The 22,662-nt window shown below is 44.1% G+C and overlaps 1 protein-coding gene and 1 pseudogene across 1 annotated transcript; both read right to left on the bottom strand.

Annotated features, from left to right (window-relative positions):
* Window positions 1–927, bottom strand: LOC122236383 (olfactory receptor 7A17-like). The gene has a single exon (XM_042977310.1). The coding sequence runs from the start codon at window positions 925–927 to the stop codon at window positions 1–3; it is 927 nt and encodes a 308-aa protein (XP_042833244.1).
* An 8,476-nt stretch (window positions 928–9,403) lies between these two features.
* On the bottom strand, window positions 9,404–10,331 carry LOC122236382 (annotated as a pseudogene).
* Window positions 10,332–22,662: the final 12,331 nt, after the last annotated feature.

The raw sequence follows: 22,662 nt of genomic DNA, 5'->3' as shown, positions 1-22,662 counted from the left end.
TCACTGGATCCCAAGGATTCTTTTCAGAGCACTCTTTATGTCTCTGTTCCTCAGGCTGTAGATGAAGGGGTTCATCATGGGCGTGACCACTGTGTACATCACCAAGGCTGTAGCACTTGACCGTGAGCTCTGGGTAGCAGCAGAGCTGAGGTACACACCTAGGCTTGCACAACAAAATAAGGAGACAACCGACAGGTGAGATGCACAGGTAGAAAACGCTTTATACTTGCCCTGAGCTGATGAGATCCCACATATGGAGGAAACTATCTTAGAATAAGAGTAAAGGATCCAGACAAGCAGACCACCACCCAGCAGCATAGCTGCAAGGTACATCACCACGTTATTAAGAAAGGTGTCAGAACAGGCAAGTTGGATCATCTGATTGAGTTCACAGAAAAAGTGGGGGATCTCTACCTCTGTACAGAAGGACAGCCCCAACACCATTAAGGTGTGTACCAAGGAATGCAGGACACATACGATCCAGGACACCAGAACCAGGAGTCCACAGAGCCGGGGGTTCATGATGACCGTGTATTGCAGTGGGTGACAGATGGCCACAAACCTGTCATAGGCCATCACACTCAGGAGAAAGTCGTCCATCCCTGCAAAGGTTATGAAAAAGTTCATTTGTGTGATGCAGCCTGCATAGGTTATGACTTTGGTCTGGGTCTGGATGTTCCAGAGCATCTTCGGGACGGTGGTGGAGGTGAAGCAGATGTCTACAAAGGACAGGTTGGCCAGGAAGAAGTACATGGGCGTGTGGAGGCGGGAGTCAGAGCTGACGGCCAGGATGATGAGCAGGTTGCCAAACACAGTGATCAGGTACATGGAGAGGAAAAGCCCAAATATGAGGGGCTGCAATTCTGGTCTCTTCGAAAATCCCAAGAGAAAAAATTTTGATATCCGTGTAATATTTCCTGGTTCCATGAGGTTGCACTGACCCCCGGAAAGAGGCAAAGGACATCATTAATTTTCACATGAACAGTTTACTCACATAGTTGAAATGCTACCATTTATATTGTGCAGTCAAGAAGTTCATTTCGGTATCTTGTCCCTTTTGTCCCCAAAGGATTGTCCTTTTGAAGAGATTCCCTCCTGTTTCACCTCAGATTAGGTGTTTTGGTCTCATTCTCCACACTCCCCAGCAGAGGTCATGCATTTTACTGGTTTACTAAGAATCTCTTTCCTGCATGGGAGGAATATGTGCTGATTGTCAAACATATTCCAGGCATTGTGTAGGCAATGAGCATGGGATACTGAAAAACCAAGTATCATCCAATGATGATCCAATGATGGAGAATGAATAGAAACAAATAAAAATACTAATAAGACATTAGAGGGTGTCAAACTGCTATGAAGAGAACAAAAGTAGATATAAAGGAGAGTGTGGATACGAGTGATGTTCTGTAATTGGTGTTTGGTCAAGACCCGTAACAGGTGACATTTGACAGAGACTTCAGTGAAAGGAGGGCAGGATCTGCAAGCATTTCTGGGGAAGTGTGTGCTGGCTGAGGGAATGGCCTCTGCTAAGACCCTGAGGATCATACTACTTGGAGCTATTGGGGTCCAAAATAGGAAGCGTTGTGTGATGAGGAGTAAACAGGAGAGAAATCAGAGATGGTGTCAGGTAATTTCAAAGAAATGGATGGCCTCATTACCGGTTCCCTTTAGAGGGAAAGGAGTCACTCACCCACACTATATACTGCTTATATTTTAGAATCTACCTGCAAAGCCTCCTGCAGTTTGAAAAGGAGCCCTCCTGAATACCCTGTGCTGATTGAGTGCTGGCTTCTGTATTATTAGAGTCAACTTAGAATATATTAGCTAAGGCACCCCTGCTCTGGAAACGGATCTCCCGCCACAAGACACACACACACACACACACACACACACACACACACAGCAAATCATCACTCCTTGAGCTGTGTTCTTCAATGAGTTCTCACCTCCAGCCCCAAAAATTAAGCTCAGAGTGGCTATAAACCAATGTGGCCAGATCCATTATCATTCCTCACAAACGATGTAAAAATGGTACCTGAATTCCAATGATTGAGTTTCTTATGGACAAATACATTTGACAGGTCAGACTGGCATGCTTATTTTCTGTCCTGCATTTAAAGAAAAACAAACCATCTGCTCAAAATCTGAGAAACACAGACACACACACACACACACACTCACACACACACACACACACACAGAGGCAAGAGAGTGAAATGAAATTGAAGTGGCACAAAAGATTTCATGGTTCATATGGTCACTGAAACCTGAGGGGCCGTGAAGAAGAAAGAACATCCTGAGGTCTGACAACATTCCAAGTCTTGTTACCTCCTTGATGCCCAGCAAAAATAATAAGGAGCAAAATTAAATGTGGTCAGAAGACAAAATTAGTGGGTTTTTCAGCATGTGGATCGCCTTACAGACTGAATGCTCTAAGAGAAAAGTGTGCTAAGGGAATAAATCAACCCTTCGGCACAGGAAATATGCAAAGCACAGCAAAAGTTGGGCAGGTTATAATGAAGCAGTAGGACACTTGGGGTTTTTTTCTGTGCCTGGTTCATATTTCTTTGACCCATTGGATATCCTGTGATCTTAGAGAAGGTGGATAAGTCCCTTTCACTTTTCAGATGTGGCATCTTTTCTTTGTTTTTCCTGGCCTTTGCGTTGTGACCTCTCTCTTGACAAGGGTAGTGGGCACACTCTGGTCCTGTTTCTGGTTTGCACAACACCCAAAGGTTTGTTCAGACCTTGCTCTACAGAATTCTGCACACACCGTGACAGTCAGTCTAGGCTCTGAATCACCGTCTTCATAAGATTTCTGCCTGAGGCTCTTACACTACACACTTAATTCATTCTACTATGACTCTGCCATATAAGGCAAGTACCAAAGGAACAGAGGCTTCTCTGACCTTGTCCACTGTGGTTTTTCAGGAAGGCATGGTCAGCCAAGCACATGACCATAGAGATCTCCAGGTTCTGGGCTAGGCTGGTGGCTGTGTGGTGACCTCAAGTGAATGCACCTGGCATTGATTCTCTCTGACCCTTTCCTGCTGGACCTGCTGGGCACCCGGAATCACGTGGCTGGGAGCTCTGAGGGAGAGGTGTCCATGTGGCTGTCTGAATTCCTCCTGGATGGCTATCGGTGGCAACTAAACCCTATCCCTGCAGAAGATGGTGGGAAGGAGGCTAGCATGAGTCATCCAGCCAAGCTTCGGACTCTAGAAGCAACAATCAGGTCCCATCGCCCCCGGTGGCACAGGGGGAGGGACTGCACAGAGGAGACATTTATAGTTTCCTTTGTCTGTTCATGAGGCATGTTTCCCTCCTGCTTGTCCAACCTGCAGCACATGATTTCCCTGGGGGACACTGGTCTGGACACAAAGAAAGATTTCCTGGAGTTTCTGTGTTCCCAATAGACCAGGTCATAACTGCGTGACCCCTGTGTTGATTACTCCTACCTTGTGAGTTCTGTCGCTCCCAGAGTTCAAATATCCCAGCACCTAATCCCAACCCTGATTTTAACATTTTCCCACAGTCTAAGACTAAGCAATCAGTCTGGATTAGATCCCTCGGATCTCCAAAATGTTGGCTTATGGTGGAGACCTGAGCCAAAATCAAGAGTTGTTCACTTCTACGAGTGAACCACCCAGGCGCCCCCAGATATTCATTTAAATATGTTGTGTATAGATATGGCCCCCATTAAGGGATTCCTTCTGCCACATTGATGTAGGGGTTTTTTTGTCAAAAAGCTTCTTCTGTAAGTAACGACATATTTTATAATTTCACTGAGAAATTCTTCAAGTATTGAAGAATATAAATTGAGTGTTGACCATGTTTCAGGCAATGAGTATAGGGTGTGGTGAAGAACGCAAATCCCTAGAATCATGGAGAAAAAATATATAAGCAAACAAGAGAATTCTATAACTTTTCAGATGGTGAGGGCTGCTGTGAAGAAAAGAAAAGCCGGAATAAAGAGGGAGCCAATAAGGCATTCTGTTTTAGTGATTGATAGGCAAATTCTGCAAACAGGTGACATTGTAACACAGAACACATATAAGACAGAAAGGATTATGTGGGAAGACTTTACCTGGCAGAGGGAATGGCCAGTACAAAGGCCCCAAGGAAAGTATTGTTTCAGAAGTTCAAGGCAAAAAGCAAAGCCAGTGCTGTAAGGGTAATGAGCCTGATGGAGACTGATGACAGACACTGTCACACATGTGGGGAGAAAAGTGGCCTCTCTGCTACAACTGTCATCTCAAGGCACAGGGCCGTCCTTGCCCACGCTACGTCTCCCTCTGTATACATCATGGTCTCAAGGCTTCCCATGAGTTGCCACAGATCCCCTTCTTGGTGCATTCTCTTGACTGAGTTCTGGCCCCTGTATTGCGTCATCTTGGGATTTCTGAGTCCTGGCCCCCTTTTTTTAAAATATGAAATTCATTGTCAAATTGGTTTCCATACAACACCCAGTGCTCATCCCCACAGGTGTTCTCCTCAATACCCATCACCCAACCTCCCCCTCCTCCCGCCCCCATCAACCCTCAGATTGTTCTCAGTTTTTAAGAGTCTCTTCTGGTTTGGCTCCCTCCCTCTCTAACTTTTTGAGGACTGCTCACCCTTCACCAGTCACAAGACACCATGGCCTCCTGGGTTGTGTATTTCCCTGTCTTCACAGACCTCACCATCCCGGTTATGCTGGGAATGGACACAACCCAAGGAGGCCAGATCAGACATCTTTTCCCTGCAAAGTATAGAAATGGTTCCCAGAAATGCCAGGACTTAAGCCTCCCATGGACACATGATTTTGAGGCTCCATATTGGAATGGCAAGTTTCTGCTGTGATTTACACAAACATAAAAAAGTCTGTTCAACAGACAGCGAGGCAGAGGGTGGGGATGGTGATGAATGAAACGGATGAGGCAGAGCAATTATCTAATAAACTTGTGTGGTTCCTGAGACACCGGGTGGTAAAATAAACTGCCATTGCCTTAATAGTAAGTTAAAGGAATAGAATATGGAAGATCAACGTAAGTGTGAACATCCACTCTATGAAACTGACACAGCCACTGAATAAATACATCACTTAATCAAACAAACAAATGAACACAGTGATCACCTGTCCTGCACTAAGTTGAATTGGCTCTCAGGCGAAGACAGGTTAATGAACTTGGCTTCCACTCTTCTGACCCTCTCATCCACGGCGCACCGGGCCGTTGGGCTCACCTGGCTGGGGTGTCTGACAAGGTCTCCTTGTGACAAGTCTGAATGCCTCCCTGGACTGCAGATAGTAGGGACTAACGCTCTGTTCTCAGCTGAGACAGCAGGATGGAGTAAAGCATGGGCCCCCAGCCATAATTAGGGCTTGGAAGAACAGAGGGAGACCTTGTCCCTTCCCATCCAAGTTCGCACAGGCTCACAGGAGACCACAGAGTATTTACAGCTCCCCGTATCCACTCATTAGGCTCATTTCCCTCTTGGTACCCCAGCCTCTGATCTCATATTCCCAAGTGGAAAACTGCTCTGGACACAAGTATTTTTTCCTAATGAATCTCGGTTCCCAAAAGACTAGGTCAGAGACCAAGTGAATGCAGTTCTTTTTTTCCTCCCCTTTTCCCTGAACTTGTCCCCTTCCTGATGTGTAAATCGTCTGGCACCTTATCTCAGCCGAGACACACTTTCCTCCAAGTCTAAGACCAAGGAATCCTCCGGGATTAGTCCTCTTTGCCTTCCAAACATGGCCTATCCTAGGGACCCAGCTGTATCATTTCTAGTGCTGTGTGTCTGTCTGTCTCTTTGTTTGTTTTTGAGAGAGAGGGAAAGAGAGAGCATGAGTGGGGGAGAGGAAGGGAGGGAGAGAGGGACATAGAGAAGCTTTTTAAATATTTATTTATTTATTTTAAGAGAGAGAAAATCAGAGAAAGAGGGAGAGAGAGAATCCCAAGCAGTCTCTATGCTCACTGCAGAAGCAATCTGGGGGCTCAGTTCCAGACCATGGGGTCATGTCTTGAGCCACAATCAAGACACGGAAGATGAACCCACTGAGCCCAGGAGGCAACCCAGTGTCTACTGTTGTTCTCAACAGCGCCGCTAGGAATCTACCCAAGGACACGGGAGTGCTGACGCACAGGGGCACGTGCATCCCAATGTTTAGAGCAGCGCTTTCAGCAACAGCCAAATTATGTAAAGAGCATAAATGTCCAACTGACAAATGGATACAGAAGTTGTGGTTTATATACACAATGGAATCGTACTTGGCAATGAGAAGGAATGAAATCCTGCCATTTGCAGCAACGTCGATGGAACTAGAGAGTGTTATGCTAAGTGAAAGAAGTCAAGCAGAGAAAGACAGATACCGTATTTTTTCACTCATAGGTGGATCTTGAGAAACTTAAGAGAAGAGCATGGGGGAGGGGAAGGGGAAAAGAGAGTTACAGGGATGGAGGCAAACCATAAGAGACTCTTGAGGAATGAGAACAAACCAAGGGTAGGTGGGGGGGTGGGGAGAGGGGAGAGAGGGGGATGCGCATTGAAGAAGGCACTTGTTGGGATGAGCACTGGGTGTTGTATGGAAACCATTTTGACAATAAATTTCATATATTAAAAAAAAGAAAAATAATAAAGCAGAGAAATGACTTCTTCTGATAATAAAACTTGGGTGCCACAGAGATCGGCTTCAAGACGCTTTTTTGTCACTTGTTTTATAAGACGTTAAAAGCTGTCATTTGGTCCCTTGTTATAAAATGGTCCTTAAATATAACAGATGTATTAAGATCTAGTTATGTACTATAAAGTGAGCTTAACATCTCACAGGGAGTTTGGATTTAATCTTTATAAAATCTTATCCCTGAGGAGGTATAGTTATGAACTACATTTTACGATGTATAAATGGTGCTTGGTGATGTCTAGTCATCTGTCCAAATTTAATATCTGAGTATGTGATGTCCCTTGAGTTTGTCTCTGTCAGGATGCTTCTGGTTCTCAAACTCTGTGGCCGTGGTTCTCAGCCAGAAGTGAATTTTCCCCTGGGACGTCTGTCAAAGTCTGAAGGGAAGCTGCCAAACACCTACAGTCCCCAGGAAAGCACCCCCAAATTCCTGTTATCCTGCCGCCAATGTCCACCATAAACGGTGAGAAACCCAGCTAGACCAGCATGTCTCCAACTTCACTGTGCCCGTGAATCCACACGGATCCCACTACAAGTGCAAAATTTTAGCGATTCTGCATTTCTCCAAGCTCCTGGGTGAGCTGAAGTGCAGGTCTGAGTCTGCGGACCACTGTTTGATTAGCAAGAAGATGATCCTGTGTTAGAGATAAGAGTAGGTAGCGTGGAGGCTTCTGCACCAAATCTTGTCCTTGCGTGCCTGTAATTGTGAAAGGATCGTGTATTCGCTCATTCTTCAGCCTGTGTGAAATCTGTGTTTCTTGCTTTTATAAGTGAACCAAAATAATACCCTGATGAACAAGCCTTTATGCTAAGGAGAATAAGGCACCATCAGATATGCCCACATCCTAATCTCCAGTTCCTTTAACACGTTATTATTTTTTTTAGAACAAAGAGGGATTTATGCAGCAGAATGAACAGGGCTGCTCGTCAGCTTGGGCGACTTTGAAGGACGTGCCCATTTGTGCGGAAGAACTGGGGACCCTGAACCACACCCCAGCAGGACATGCAGTTCTTGGGTGAAGCGTCCTCTGGTCAAGCAGGTGGAAGAGATTTCAGAGCAGAAAGGACGTATTATATAGATGGTGCTGATACTGTGCATTCGCCATCCCGTGGGATTTGTGACATATATCAGGAAAAGGAAGCTATTTCGTGTAACAATGCAAAAATCACATGAGCGGATTGCATTTGAAGTTTTCAAGCAACAACAGGAAGATAATTCAGTGATAAAACGTAGAAGACACTAAGCAATCCTGCGCCTCGATGAACAAACTCCCTCAGTGGTGAACACCATCTTCCATGCTTTAATAAATAGGTGCATAGCACGAACTGTGATTTTTTTAAAAAATTAGAGAAATATTTTGTGTGTCACAAAATGAGTGTTTCAAATGTTTGCCTCCTCATATTTATGGTCAGGCCGATATGAAGAACATATCAGGTCGAACTGTTTATTCAAATTTGCCTTTCCAAGTACACTCCACTGGGAGATCTACATTAGCTAATCAGGTTTTCCCGTGACTATGGTAGGAAATCTGGACCCCGAGGTGAGTAACAGAATAAAACCAAGAGAACGCTTACAAAGCATAAGGGCATGTTTAGTGCAAGGGACTGAAATGACGTATTTTCCCTGGGTCCGTTTCGAACACAACCATGTTGAATAAACATATCATCAGATGTGTTCCACAATCACCAGATAAGCCCTCGGCTACCCCAGTCACAAAGCACCTCTTCAGAAAGCCCTTTATAAACTAGAGACTGATACATGAGTGAATCAGCTTTTCCCCTTCAGCACACACATTCTACTCAATACAATTCTCCAAGAACGTGTGAACCCAACACCAGCTTCCCACCCTGGCTGTGGTCCTTGAGAAAGCCAGATCCCTCAGCAGCTCTCTCTCTCTCTCTTCCTCTTGACCCTCTCTCCCCTTCTGAGACCTCCCAGAATGGCTTTTGACCATCCCATGTGCCCTCCAGCATACATGAGTAATAAACCTGGGGTTATTAGAGTTCTCCGATAGATGTTGCTGACGTGTGTCCTGCAATCACAATAAGAACCCAAGGGCTGGTGTGGCCAAGGCATAGGCTGTGGTCAGGGAAAGGTCTGTGGGAGTGTGGACAAGCACATGGGCACGGGAGAGTGCTTGGGCATTCCTAGCCAGAGCGGGGTGTGAATTCCCTGAGGCTTGAATGGAACAGTGTTAGAGTCCACATCATCAGGTGGAGTCCTAAAGGAAGTGAAGGAAAAGACTGAGACACAAGGTGGAAACTGTGCTTTTGTATTCTCCTTGACAGTAAAATGATGGAAATGGCTTACTGATCAAGTGTAGCTTTTTTCCGTATGAAGCGTATAACTCATGATAATGATCTCAGGAAATCTAGGGGAAATTTACCCGGCATGGTATAAGTCATTTGAGATGAAATTAATTTTAAGAAATCCAACTAGCCCCATGTGAGATACAGAAATTTCAGGCATTTGTGACCCAAGGTTGGGGTAAACTTTGGGGACGTCTGAAAATAGACAAAGGAGAAACCGTCTGTATTTCAGTCACAGCAGAAGCTTAATGAAGTGAGTTCCTTAAATGTAGAGAGAAGTTGATCAAACAAATGGAAATGCCAAGAAATAAATAGAAGGAGTAGATCCTACTTCCACAGTCTGATCAAAGATTGGCAGTTCCTGGCTCTGAGGATTTGAGCCCTTCAATCATGGTCATGTCTTCAGCCTTTGAATGATTGGTTCTTATATCACTGGATCCCAAGGATTCTTTTCAGAGCACTCTTTATGTCTCTGTTCCTCAGGCTGTAGATGAAGGGGTTCAGCATGGGCGTGACCACCGTGTACATCACCGAGGCTGTGGCACTTGACCGTGAGCTCTGGGTAGCAGCAGAGCTAAGGTACACACCTAGGCTTGCACAATAAAATAAGGAGACAACCGACAGGTGAGATGCACAGGTAGAAAACGCTTTATACTTGCCCTGAGCTGATGAGATCCCACATATGGAGGAAACTATCTTAGAATAAGAGTAAAGGATCCAGACAAGCAGACCTCCACCCAGCAGCATAGCTGCAAGGTACATCACCACGTTATTAAGAAAGGTGTCAGAACAGGCAAGTTGGATCATCTGATTGAGTTCACAGAAAAAGTGGGGGATCTCTACCTCTGTACAGAAGGACAGCCCACAACACCATTAAGGTGTGTTCCAAGGAATACAGGACACTCGTGATCCAGGACACCAGAACCAGGAGTCCACAGAGCCGGGGGTTCATGATGACCGTGTATTGCAGAGGGTGACAGATGGCCACAAACCTGTCATAGGCCATCACACTCAGGAGAAAGTCGTCCATCCCTGCAAAGGTTATGAAAAAGTTCATTTGTGTGATACAGTCCTCATAGGTTATGACTTTGGTCTGGGTCTGGATGTTCCAGAGCATCTTTGGGACGGTGGTGGAGGTGAAGCAGATGTCTACAAAGGACAGGTTGGCCAGGAAGAAGTACATGGGGGTGTGGAGGTGGGAGTCAGAGCTGATGGCCAGGAGGATGAGCAGGTTTCCAAACACAGTGATCAGGTACATGGAGAGGAAAAGCCCAAATATGAGGGGTTGCAGTTCTGGTCTCTCTGAAAATCCCAGGAGAAGAAATTTTGATATCCGTGTAATATTTCCTGGTTCCATGAGGTTGCACTGACCCCTGGAAAGAGGCAAAGGACATCATTAATTTTCACATCAACAGTTTACTCACATAGTTGAAATGCTACCATTTATATTGTGCAGTCAAGAAGTTCATTTCAGTATCTTGTCCCTTTTGTCCCCAAAGGATTGTCCTTTTGAAGAGATTCCCTCCTGTTTCATCTCAGATTAGGTGTTTTGGTCTCATTCTCCACACTCCCCAGCAGAGGTCATGTATTTTACTGTTTTACTAAGAATATCTTTCCTGCATTGGAGGAATATGTACTGAGGGTCAAACATGTCCCAGGCATTGTCTAAGCCATGAGCACAGATACTGAAAACCAAAAGCCACTATAATCTAGTGATGGAGAATGAGTAGAATCAAATACAAATATTAATAAGACATCACAGGGTGTCAAGTGCTATGAAGAGACAGAAGCAGATATAAAGGAGAGCGTGGATAGGAGTGCTATTTTGTAATCAGTGTTTGGTCAAGACCAGTAAACTAGGTGACATTTGATCAGAGACCTGCAGGGAAGGAAGGCAGGAGCCCAGAGCCTGTGTGGGGAAGTGTGTGATGGTAGAGGGAATGGCCTCAGCTAAGGCCCTGAGGATGAAACTACTTTGAGCTATTTGAATCCAAAACAGGAAGCATGTATGGGAAGGGGAATGAGCAGGAAAATGATCAGAGATCGTGTCAGGCAATTTCAAAGAAATAGGTGGCCTCTTTGCTTGTTCCCCTTCAAGAGAAAGGAGTCACTCACCCACACTATGTCCTGCTTGTATTTTAGAATCTACCTGCAAAGTCTGCTGTAAGTTGACATAGAGCTCTCTAGAATATGGTGTGTTGATTGAGTTCTGGCTTCTATATTATAAGAATCACCTTGGAATATATTGGACCATGTCCCCTGCTCTGATGACGGATGTCATTTCACAAGGCACACACACACACACACACACACACCAAATTAGTGATCCCTGGGCTGTGTTTTTACCATGACTTCTCACTCCAACCCCAACAATTAAGTTCGGAGTGGGTATAACTCAAAATGTGCAGATCCATTATCATTCCTGCAAATGATGTAAGTTTCCCATGAACAAATAAAATTGACAAGTCAGACTGGCATGCTCATTTTCTTTCCTGTATTTAAAGAAACACAAACAATCTTCTCAAAATCAGAGAGAGAGAGAGAAACAAGAGAGTGAAATAAAATGGAAGTGGCAGAAAAGATCTAATGGCTCAGGTGGTCGCTGAAATCTGAGGGGCCGTGAAGAAAGAGCATCCCTGGTTCTGACAACATTCCAACCCTTGTTACCACCCTGATGCCCAGCAAAAATAGTAAGGAGCAAAATTAAATTCAGTCACAAGACGACGTTAGTGGGATCTTCAGGGTGTGCATCGTCTTACAGAGTGAATGCTCCAAGAGAAAAGTGTGCTAAGGGAATAAATCAACCCTTCGGCACAGGAAATATGCAAAGCACAGCAAAAGTTGGGCAGGTCATAATGGAAGGTAAGAGACTTGCTTTTTCTTTGAAAAAGCACCTTGAGACTTTGCTATTTCTTTGACCAATTGGATGTCCTGTGATCTTAGAGAAGGTGGGACAAGTCCCTTTCACTTTTTAGACGTGGCGTCTTTTCTCTGTTTTTCCTGGGCTTTGTGTTGTGATCTTTTTGGCCGAGTGTTGGGCACACTCTGGTCCTGTTTCTGGTTTGCACAACATGCAAAGTTCTGTTCAGACCTTGCGCTACAAAATTCTGCACATACCATGACAACCATTGTGGCTCTGAGTCACCATCTCCGTAAGATTTCTGCCTGAGGCTCTTACACCACACAAAATTTTTTCATAGTCCTGTGACTCTACCATTATAAGGCAAGTACCAAAGGAACAGGGCCCTCTCTGACCTTGTCCACGATAGTTTTTCAGAAGGGCATGATCAGGCAAGTACATGGCCATAGAGATCTCCACGTTCTGGGCGAGGCTGGTGGCTGTCAGGTGACCTCAGGTAAATGCGCCTGGCTTTGATTCTCTCTGACCCTTTCCTCCAGGTCTTGCCAAGCTCTCAGACTCACCTGGCTGGGAGCTCTGAGGGAGAGGTGTCCATGCGGCCGTCTGGATCCCTCCTGGATGGTTATTGGTGGTGACTAAACTCTGTCCCCACACAAGACGGCAGAACGGAGGCTAGCATGGGTCTCCCAGTCAAGCTTTCGACTCCACAGCAACAACCTGGTCCCATCAGCCCACGGTGGCACAGGCAGTGGGTGTGCACAGGAGGTATTTATAGTTTCCTCTGTCTGTTCATGAGGCACGTTCCCTCCTCCTCTTTGGAGCAGCACATGATTTCCCTGGGGGACACTGGTCTGGACACAAAGGAAATTTTTCTGGAGGTTCTGTGTTCCCAATAGACCAGGTTATAACTGCGTGACCCCAGTGTTGAGTATTCCTTCCTCATGAACTCCGCTGCTCTCAGAGTTCAGACCTCCCGGCAGTGACTCCCAACGCTTATGTCAATGTTTCGCCCAAGTCTGGGACTGAGCAATCTGTGTGGATTAGTTCCCTTGGATCTCCGAGCTGTTGGCTTGTGTTGGAGACACAGTCCTGCCATCTACACAACATTCCGGTTTTCCTTTTCAACAAGGAGGAGAAAAAAGCTCCTCCATACGGACCCTGAGCACTACGTAGCTTCATGACACATTTGCACACTTTTAGGACTTTCATTCCACATCACAATTAAGAGCTGCTGTTCAGCCCCTCTTTGTAAAGACTTTTTTAATTATATGAAATATGGTGAGGTTTTTTTTCTTGCAGTATAATATGAGCTTGGAATAGAAAAGTAAACAGGTTCTTCCCGGTAGCTTTGAGAAGAAATCAGGCCTTGCAATCATTTTCATTTTAGACCAAGGTGAGCCACTTCAGGCTTCTGATGCATCGAATGTAAGAACATAAATGAATTTTAAAACACCAATGTATTCTCCAAAAGAAGGTGGAAAAAAAAAAATAAAAAAAAAAATAAAACACCAATGTAGTTATTTTACATCAGCGTTAGGACTTCAAATGACAAATGTTGTTCCAATGAAATTTTGTTAAGAATCTGAGATTAGGGGGGCACCTGGGTGGCTCAGTTGGTTAAGCGTCCGACTTCGGCTCAGGTCATGATCTCACAGTTCGTGAGTTCGAGGCCCGCGTCGGGCTCTGTGCTGACAGCTCAGAGCCTGGAGCCTGCTTCACATTCTGTGTCTCCCTCTTTCTCTGCCGCTTCCCTGCTCGTGCTCTGTCTCTCTCTGTCTCAAAAATAAATAAACATTAAAAAAAAATTAAAAATAAATAAATAAATAAGTAAAAGAATCTGAGATTAGGGTTCTCCCTTCAATCACGGAGTTTCCCCTGGGTAAAGGCATTTTGCATTGTAATCTCATCTCTAAGTAGAAAAGGAGATTTACAATCAATTTACAGATATTCATCCTCTTTAGCTGGTAGAGAATTTCTTAGTACATAACTGCAAGCATGCTTCAGATTTTGACGTCTGGGAGGCATTATGACGGGAAAAGTAATTCATCCTTTAAATGTATGTCTATCATTTATGTCTATCTTGAAATCTTTGTGTCTACACATCTTCATTCTTTTAAATGCATATTAATTCAAACATTTACTCTTTTAATACCTACACCTTCAACTTTCTCTTAAGTTTCCTTTCAACATAAAATAAGAGATTATGTATGAGTTTGCTATTAAAATGAATAAAGATGGGGCTCTTGGATGGCTCAGTTGGTTAAGCACCTGCCTCTTGATATTGGCTCAGGTCACAATCTCAAATTCTGTGAGTTCAACCCCCATGTCAGGGTCTGCGTTGACATGAGGCTGCTTGGTATTCTCTGTCTTTCCCTCTCTCAGCCTCTCCCCACACCTCTGTCTCAAAATTAAATGCATAAACATTAAAAAAATTTTAAGTGAATAAACAAACACACAAAAAAGCAGAATGAGACCTACAAAGACAGAGAAAAAAAACCTCATGGTTTGCCTGAGGGGACGTGGGCGGATGGGCAGAATGGGTGAAGGGCAGTGGGAGATACAAGCTTCCAGTTATGGAATTAATGAGTCTTGGGGTAAAAAAGGCACGGGGTATGGAATACAGTCAATGATATTGGATGGGTTTGTATGATAACAGACAGCAGCTACCTTTGTGGCGAGCACCGCGTAATGGGCAGAGAAGTTGAATCACTACGTTGTGCACCTGAAACTAATGCAACATTCTTGCCAACTGTACTCAGATAAGATTTCTTTTAAGTGAGTTTGTGTTTATGTGCATATGCATATATGTGTTTATTTGAAAAAACAATGTAATATATACGTACAACTTTGCATCTGAACATTTTCTTTGGACTCAACGAAGCTAACTATAATTTAAATTTAAAAAAGTAATAAAATAAAATAAAATTTTGCTTCAGGATATGAAAGGACACCTAGAGTCTGAGATCATATTCTAAAGTCAATCTATTTATTCAAGTTTGTTGCTCCATGAAAACTTTTCTTGGAGATGCATATTTGGTGAACACTTGAGTAAGGAAGTGACTGTTGTACACATTGTGGAACAAGGTACTAAGAGACCAGGATCCTAATGAGGAGAATAAAACCGATCTAGAAGACACATTAATATATTAAGTGTCCACTATTAAGAAGAGCAGTTAAGATACTGATATAGAAAGGAATTTCAGACATAAAAGTGAAAAAAACATAATCTCACAGAGCCTGATGCGGTGCTTGAAATTGTCAAACACAAGATCATGACCTGAGCCAAAGTTGGATGCTCAACCCACTGAGCCACCCAGGCATGCCAAAAATAGAGTTCTTTTAGAGACACATAATAAAATATTACAGATAAAAAACCAAATAATTTGTATTTTGAAATATTTTTATTTATTTTTAAGAGGGGGAGAGAGAGAGAGAGAGATGGCCTGAGCTGGGGAGGGGCAGAGAGAGGCAGAGACATAGAATTTAAGCTGTCAGCACAGAGCCCGACATGGGGCTTGAACTCAAGAGCTGTGAGATCATGACCTGAGCCGAAGTCGGATGCTTAACTGACTGAGCCACCCAAGCACACCTTACATTTATTTATTTCAATTCAAGTTAGTTAACATACAGTGGAGTGTTGGTTTCACGAGTAGAACCCAGTGATACATCACTTACATATAACTCCCAGTGCTCGTCCCAACAAGTGCCCTCCTTAATGCCCATCACCCATTTAGCCCCTCCCCCACCCACTTCCTCTCCAGCAACCCTGAATTTCTTCTCTGTATTTTTGAGTCTCTTATAAATTGCCTCCCTCTCTGTTTTCATCTTAGTTTTCCTTCCCTTCCCCTATGTTCATCGGTTTTGTTTCTTAAGTTTCACATATGAGTGAAATCATATGATATTTATCTTTCTCTGATTGACATATTTTGCTTAGCATAATACACTCTAGTTCCAACCACATTATTGCAAATGGAAGATTTCATTCTTTTTGATCACTGAGTAATATTCCATTATACACACACACACACACACACACACACACACACACACATATATATATATCTATGCCACATCCTCTTGATCCATTAGGGGGCATATGTACCCCAATGTCTATAGCAGTGTTATTAACAATAGCCAGTTATGGAAAGAGCCCAAATGTCCGTGGATTGATGAATGGATAAAGAAGATGTGAGTGACCTAAATTTTGATCATGAATTGCTTGCCTATCTCACTACCTCAAAAGCATCAGAGTCAGACCACACTCACATTTATGCCCCAGGAATTCACTCTACCAGGTGCTAGGCAGAATATCTCCAAATTGATTTAATTTCTTCTCCATAATGTGGGTTCTTTAAATGTCAATTGACCTTAACCAAGGGAAGCTGATGAATGGACAAGCTTAAACTCGGTTCCCTCAAATAATTTTACTGACTATGTCCCTGTGAGATTCCTACTGCTGTTATAAAACATTCCCACACTAGCTGCTGAAGACAAACACATACAGGTTCTTACAGTTCTGGAGTCAGAAGCTTCGAAGGAGTCTCGTCGGGCTAATAGCAAGGTGTCTGCAGGGTTGTGGTCCTTCTGGAGGCTCAGGGGAGAATGTGTTTCCTTTCCAGTTGCAGTCTCTGTTGCTGGCCACCTGCATTTCTTGGCTCACGGCTCTTCTGCCACCTTCATAGCCAGCAGGAGAGCATTCTCAAAATCTCTGACATCAACTCTTTTGTCTCCATCCTCAACATTTGGAGGACCCTCCTGACTACCCTAGTCCCACCTAGAGAATCACAGCTGATCCTTTTATCTCCATGGCAGCTAATTTACAGCCCTGTTTAGTCTGCTACCTTAATCCTATGTTGCTATCAAAAATAACATGTTAAAGGTCCTGGGAATTAGGATGCGGACATATTTGGAAGGGCCTTATTCTACCCACTACAAAGTGTTTTTCATAAATGTATTATTTTTGGCACTTATAAAAGCAATAAGCACAGAATTGACACAGACTGAAGAAAGAGTGAATACATTATTCCTTCAAAATTACATGCGTGCAAGGACACCATTTGGTGCAGAAGACTTAAAAATACCTACACCTGTGTTTAACACAAGATCCCAGCCTTGCTAATCAAAGAGTGGCCCACAGACACAGACCCACAGTTTAGTATCACCCAGGAGCTGGTAGAAATGCAGAATCTCTGGGCCACCCAGGACGGGAGATCAGATTCTGCATTTGTAGTGGGATCTGTGTGAATTTACATGCACATTGAAGTTGGAGAACTGCCGGTGTAGCCGGGTTTCTCACCTTTTATGATCGACATTTGTGGCAGGATAATATTTTAGGGGGTGCTCCCTTTGAATTGTAGGTGTTTGGCAGCTTCCCTTCAGACTTGACAGACATCCCAGGGGAAAATTCATTTCTGGCTGCGAACCACTGCCCCAGAGTTTGAGAACTAGAAGCATCCTGACAGAATCAAACTCAAGGGTCACCACATACTCAGGTATAAATTTAGACAGATGACTAGACATGACCAAGCGCCATTTCTACAATGTAGAATGGAGCTCATAAATGTACTTCCTTGGTTATGCTTATAAAAATTGACATCCCTATGAGATGTCAAGCTCACATTGTAGTACGTAAAATATTTAAATACATCTGTTATAATTAAACATTTAATAACAAGGGACCAACTGACAGCTTTTACCTTGTGATAATGTAAGAAATTCCTAATTGTGATGGCAAAAGTGTCTTGAAGCCAGTGTGTGTAGAACCCAAGGTTTATTATCAGAAGAACCCAGTTCTCTGTGCTTCTCTCTGCTGATAGCTCAGAGCCCAGAGCCTGCTTCGGATTCTGTATCCCTCTCTCTCTGTCCCTCCCCTGATCATGCTCTGTCTCTCTCTGTCTCTCAAAAATAAATAAACATTAAAATATATTTTTTTTAAAGAATAGACACTAGGGATGCTGGGTGACTCAGTTGGCTGAGCAACTGGCTCTTGATTTTGGCTCAGGTCCCAATCTCAGGAACCTAGAGATTGAGCCCCCATGAGGTTCTGCATTGAGAGTGAGGAGCCTGCTTATGATTATCTCTCTGCCTGTCTCTCTCTGCCCCTCCCTGGTACTTTTTCTCCCATAGAAGAAGAAAAAGAAAATAGAGGAAGAAGAAGAAGAAGAAGAGGAGGAGGAGGAGGAAGAGGAGGTGTAGAAGGAGAAGGAAAAGGAGAAGAAAGAAGAAGAAGAAGAAGAAGAAGAAGAAGAAGAAGAAGAAGAAGAAGGAAGAGGAGGAGGAGGAGGAGGAGGAAGAGGAGGAGGGGGATTGGGAGAAGGAGAATGATGAGAAGGAGGAGAAGGAGAAGAAGAAGAGGAGGAGGAGAAGGAGAAGAAGAAGTAGAAGAAGAAGAAGAGGAAGAAGAAGAAGGAGGATGAGGAAGAGGAGGAAGGGAGGGGGAGAAGGAGGCAGAGAAGAAGAAGAAGGAGAAGAAGAAGAAGGAGGAGGAGGAGAAGGAGGAGGGGGAGGGAGAGGGGAGGAGAGGAAGAAGAAGAAGAAGGAGGAGGAGGAGGAGGAGGAGGAGGAAGAGGAGGAGGGGAGGGGGAGAAGGAGGCGGAGAAGAAGAAGGAGAAGGAGGAGGGGGAGGGGGAGGGGGAGGAGAGGAAGGAGAAGAAGAAGAAGATGAAGAAGAAGAAGAAGAAGAAGAAGAAGAAGAAGGAGGAGGAGGAGGAGGAGGAGGAGGAGGAGGGGGGAGGAGGGGGGAGGAGGAAGAGGAAGAGGGGGAGGGGAAGGAGAAGAGGAGACACTGGAGATGGCAGGGCTGGGTCCCCAAGACCAGTCAAGGTTTTGAAGTTAGAGAGACCTAATCCAGGTGTGTTCTTCCTTCTTAGAGCTGGAGAAAAGTGTAACTCCGAGCTGAGATAACGTGCTAGGAGATTTACATAACAGGAAGAGGGCAAGTTCAGGGAAAAGGAGAAAAAAGAAAAGAACTGCATTCACTTGATCTCTAACCTAGTCTTTTGGGAACTGAGATTCATCAGGAAGAAATCCTTTATGTCCAGAGCAGCTTTCCATTGGGAATCATACGCTTAGGGGTTGGAGTAACCTCTAAGGAGGGAAATGCGCCTAATGAGCAGATACAGGGAGGTGTAAATACCCTCTGGTCTCCTGTCAGCCTGTGCGACCTTGGACAGGAAGGCGAGTGGTTTTGGTCTGTTCGTTCTGAGTCCTAATTCTGGCTGGGGACTGATGCTTCGCTCCCCCCTGCCGTCTCCGCTGAGGACAGAGCCTTCGTCCCTGTTACCTGCTGTCCTGGGAGGAATTCAGTTTCACGCGGAGACCTTCCCGCCAGACACCCAGCCAGGTGAGTCCAACAGCCCCGTGCGCCGTGGATGACAGGGTTGTCCGAGAACATTAATCCATCATCACCTGGGGGCCAATTCAACTTAGTCCAGAGCAAGTGATCACTGTGTTTATTTGCTTGCGTAAGTAATGAATGTGTTTAGTCAGCGACTGTGCCAGTTTCGCAGAATGGCTGCTACTAACACTTTTGAGAGTCCTTCATATTCTTTATCATGAAAGGGATGCTCTAAACATCCTAAGATACTCAGACCTCAGCAGTGGGCAGGCTCTGGTCAGGATGTCCATCGGCAGAGACGTAGAAACCCTGCATTAAAAATATGAATATTTGTAATATAGCTGCTTTCAGGTCCTGCCTTCAACCTGTAATACCCACTTTTCCACCAGCAAATTCAGTGTAACCCCAAGACTACCCGCTTAAGAGTCCAACCACAGGGGCGCCTGAGTGGCTCAGTTGGTTGAGCGTCCGACTTCGGCTCAGGTCATGATCTCACAGCTCATGGGGTTGAGCCCCACGTTGGGCTCTGTGCTGACAGCTCAGAGCCTGGAACCTGCTTCTGATTCTGTGTCTCCCTCTCTCTCTGCCCCTCCCTAGTTGCTCTCTCTCTCTCTCTCTCTCTCTCTCTCAAAAATAAATAAAGATTAAAAGAAAAGTTCCAACCACACAAAATGTAACACTGCTCTAAGTTTTTTCCCCAGGTTCCTGGGTGAAGAAGACATTTCCTGTTGTTTCTTAATCTGTCCCTCAATTTCAGCAAATGTCATATATTTGATGACCTTTCTGATTATTATATGGCCATATGCTATTCCCCCTCCCCTGCTTTTTTTTAGCATTTCAAAAGATTTCCTCAGATCATTGCTTCCCAGTTGACTTTGGAAACATTCTTTGACCATCAAAATGTTTAACTTGATTTAAATATTCCTATCTTCTTACTGCTGAGTTTCTTGCTTTATTTTAGTGGTTTTTCCCACCTGTGAATGTTATATGCAGTTTTCTTGATGTTCGATATATTGTATGGTTACATTTACACTGAAGTCATTATCCCTCTGGTGTCGGTAATGTGTCTGAGGGAAGGGACCAATTTAATGTTTTTCCAGATAGATATCCATTTATTCTAGCTGTTACTTAGCAATTCATCTTTTCCCAACGAAACTGAAATACGACCTTGCCGTATAGTAAATGTCCTTATATACTGAGACCTAATTCCTGATTCATTCGACAAATAATAACTGAGCATCTGCCATGGGCCAGAACATTCTAGGGACATTATATGTCATATTCTTTCATAGTCTTTCACAATTTAGTTATTAATTCGTGTCGGTATTACTAATGATTGCTATTTTTATCTGTTCCAGTTTGCTTTTATTTTTCATCCGACTTTGCTTATGACAGTTGTTTTCAAGCTACTATTTTAACCTGGTTTCTGGATCGTTTCATTCTTTCCATTCTATAACTTTTCATAGTCTGATATCTTTTTTTTATTTTTATTTTTATTTTTAATTTTTTTAACGTTTTTTATTTATTTTTGAGACAGAGAGAGACAGAGTATGAACGGGGGAGGGACAGAGAGAGAGGGAGACACAGAATCGGAAGCAGGCTCCAGGCTCTGAGCCATCAGCCCATAGCCTGACGCAGGGCTCAAACTCACAGACCGTGAGATCGTGACCTGAGCCGAAGTCGGACGCTTAACTGACTGAGCCACCCAGGTGCCCCTGATATCTTTTTATAGTAAACATATATTCAACTAAGTTGGTGAAAAACAGAAATGAACAAAGAGGATAAAGTCCCTGCTCTTCTGGATGTTACAGTGTAGCATTGAGACTGTCATGATGTGGGCAGGATTTACAGAGCATGGTCTGGGGAGTCCTTTGCATGTTGGATGAGATCCAGAATGAGGATTAGAGAGTGTCCATTGGGTTTGAGAGAGAGATCTTTACTCAAAGCCCAGGAATAGCAATGAAAAGGTGCCACATAAGAAGAGGGAGAAGGGGCTAACCTCATTCCCTATCAATCACATAGAAATAAATCAGTCATATAATGATGCAGGAGGTACAGGAAAATGTCTTCTAGGCTTGATATAAAAATGCCTGACTTTTTTTTTCAATATATGAAATTTATTGTCAAATTGGTTTCCATACAACACCCAGTGCTCATCCCAAAAGGTGCCCTCCTCAATACCCTTCACCCACCCTCCCCTCCCTCCCACCCCCCATCAACCCTCAGTTTGTTCTCAGTTTTTAAGAGTCTCTTATGCTTTGGCTCTCTCCCACTCTAGCCTCTTTTTTTTTATTGTATTGGTTTATCCTTTTGCTTGTTTTTCTTGATGTATAATATAAACGGACATGTTAATATTTATATCTATTTATATTTTTATCTATATAGTTTTGTACAAGTACACCATGAATATATCACTATCTGTCTTTTAAACAAGTTTGTTTCATTCTCTTATTTTTGCTGGGCATCAGGGGATGTAACCAGGGGAGAAGCAAGGGAGACATTTCTTCCTCACAGTCTCTCAGGGACCACCCCAGCTTATGAGATCATTGCTCTCCCTCATCGATTTCGTTCCCTCTGTATCTCACCCTCTGTCTCTTTCATTTATTGAGCAGACTTTGTTACTCTGGTGTAAATCACAGTGGAAAATTAACATTCCAGTATGGAGCTCCATGGTGATTGGTCCAGGGGAGGCTTAAGAATTAGCATTTCTGGGAACCATTTCTACACTTTGCAGGGGAAAGATGGCTGATCGGGTCTCCTTGGGTTGTACCCATTCCCAGCATAACCAGGAATGTGGGGGCTGTGAGGACAGGGAAATTCACAACCCAGAAGACCATGGTGTCCTGTAGATGTGTGACTTGTAGAGGGTGAGCAGTCCTCACAACAGGGGCCAGGACTCCTCAATCCCAAGGTGACACTATACACGGGCCAGAACTCAGTCAAGAGCAGGCACCAAGACGGGGATCTGTGTCAATTCACGGGATGGCTTTGCAGCACGATGAATACCGAGGGAGAGGCAGTGTGGACAAGGACGGCCCTGTGCCTTGAGGTCACAGCTGTCGCAGAGAGGCCACATCCCTCCTCACATGTGTGTCAGAGTCTGTCATCAGTGCCCCTCAAGATCATTCCCCTTGCAGCGCTGGCTTTGCTTTCTCGCTTGAACATTTGAAACAAGTACCTTCCTCAGGGCCTTTGCACTGGCCATTCCCTCTGCCAGGCACACACTTCCCCCATAATCCTGTGTCTATGTCTCCGTCTTACATGAGGTCTGTGTTCCAATGCCACCTGTGTACAGAATTTGCCTAAATGCCATTAAAATAAAATGCCCTATTTGCTCTCTGCTTTATCCCTGTTTTCCATTTCTTCACAGCACACCTCACCATCAAAAAGGTGAGATAATCAAAAGATAATTGTATCAGAAAGATAGTTGTATAATTATCTTCTTTGCTTACATATTTTTTCTCCATCGCTCTAGTGATTTTTGTTCTTCAG

The sequence above is a fragment of the Panthera tigris genome, chromosome A2 (genome assembly GCF_018350195.1).
Source record: "Panthera tigris isolate Pti1 chromosome A2, P.tigris_Pti1_mat1.1, whole genome shotgun sequence".
Classification (NCBI taxonomy): Eukaryota; Metazoa; Chordata; class Mammalia; order Carnivora; family Felidae; genus Panthera; species Panthera tigris.
Note: the sequence above shows the minus strand (reverse complement) of the source record. Positions and strands in the feature narration are given on the sequence as shown.

Excerpts from the sequence above, each read along its gene's own strand:
- LOC122236383 (XM_042977310.1), bottom strand. The coding sequence starts at position 927 with ATGGAACCAGGAAATATTACACGGATATCAAAATTTTTTCTCTTGGGA.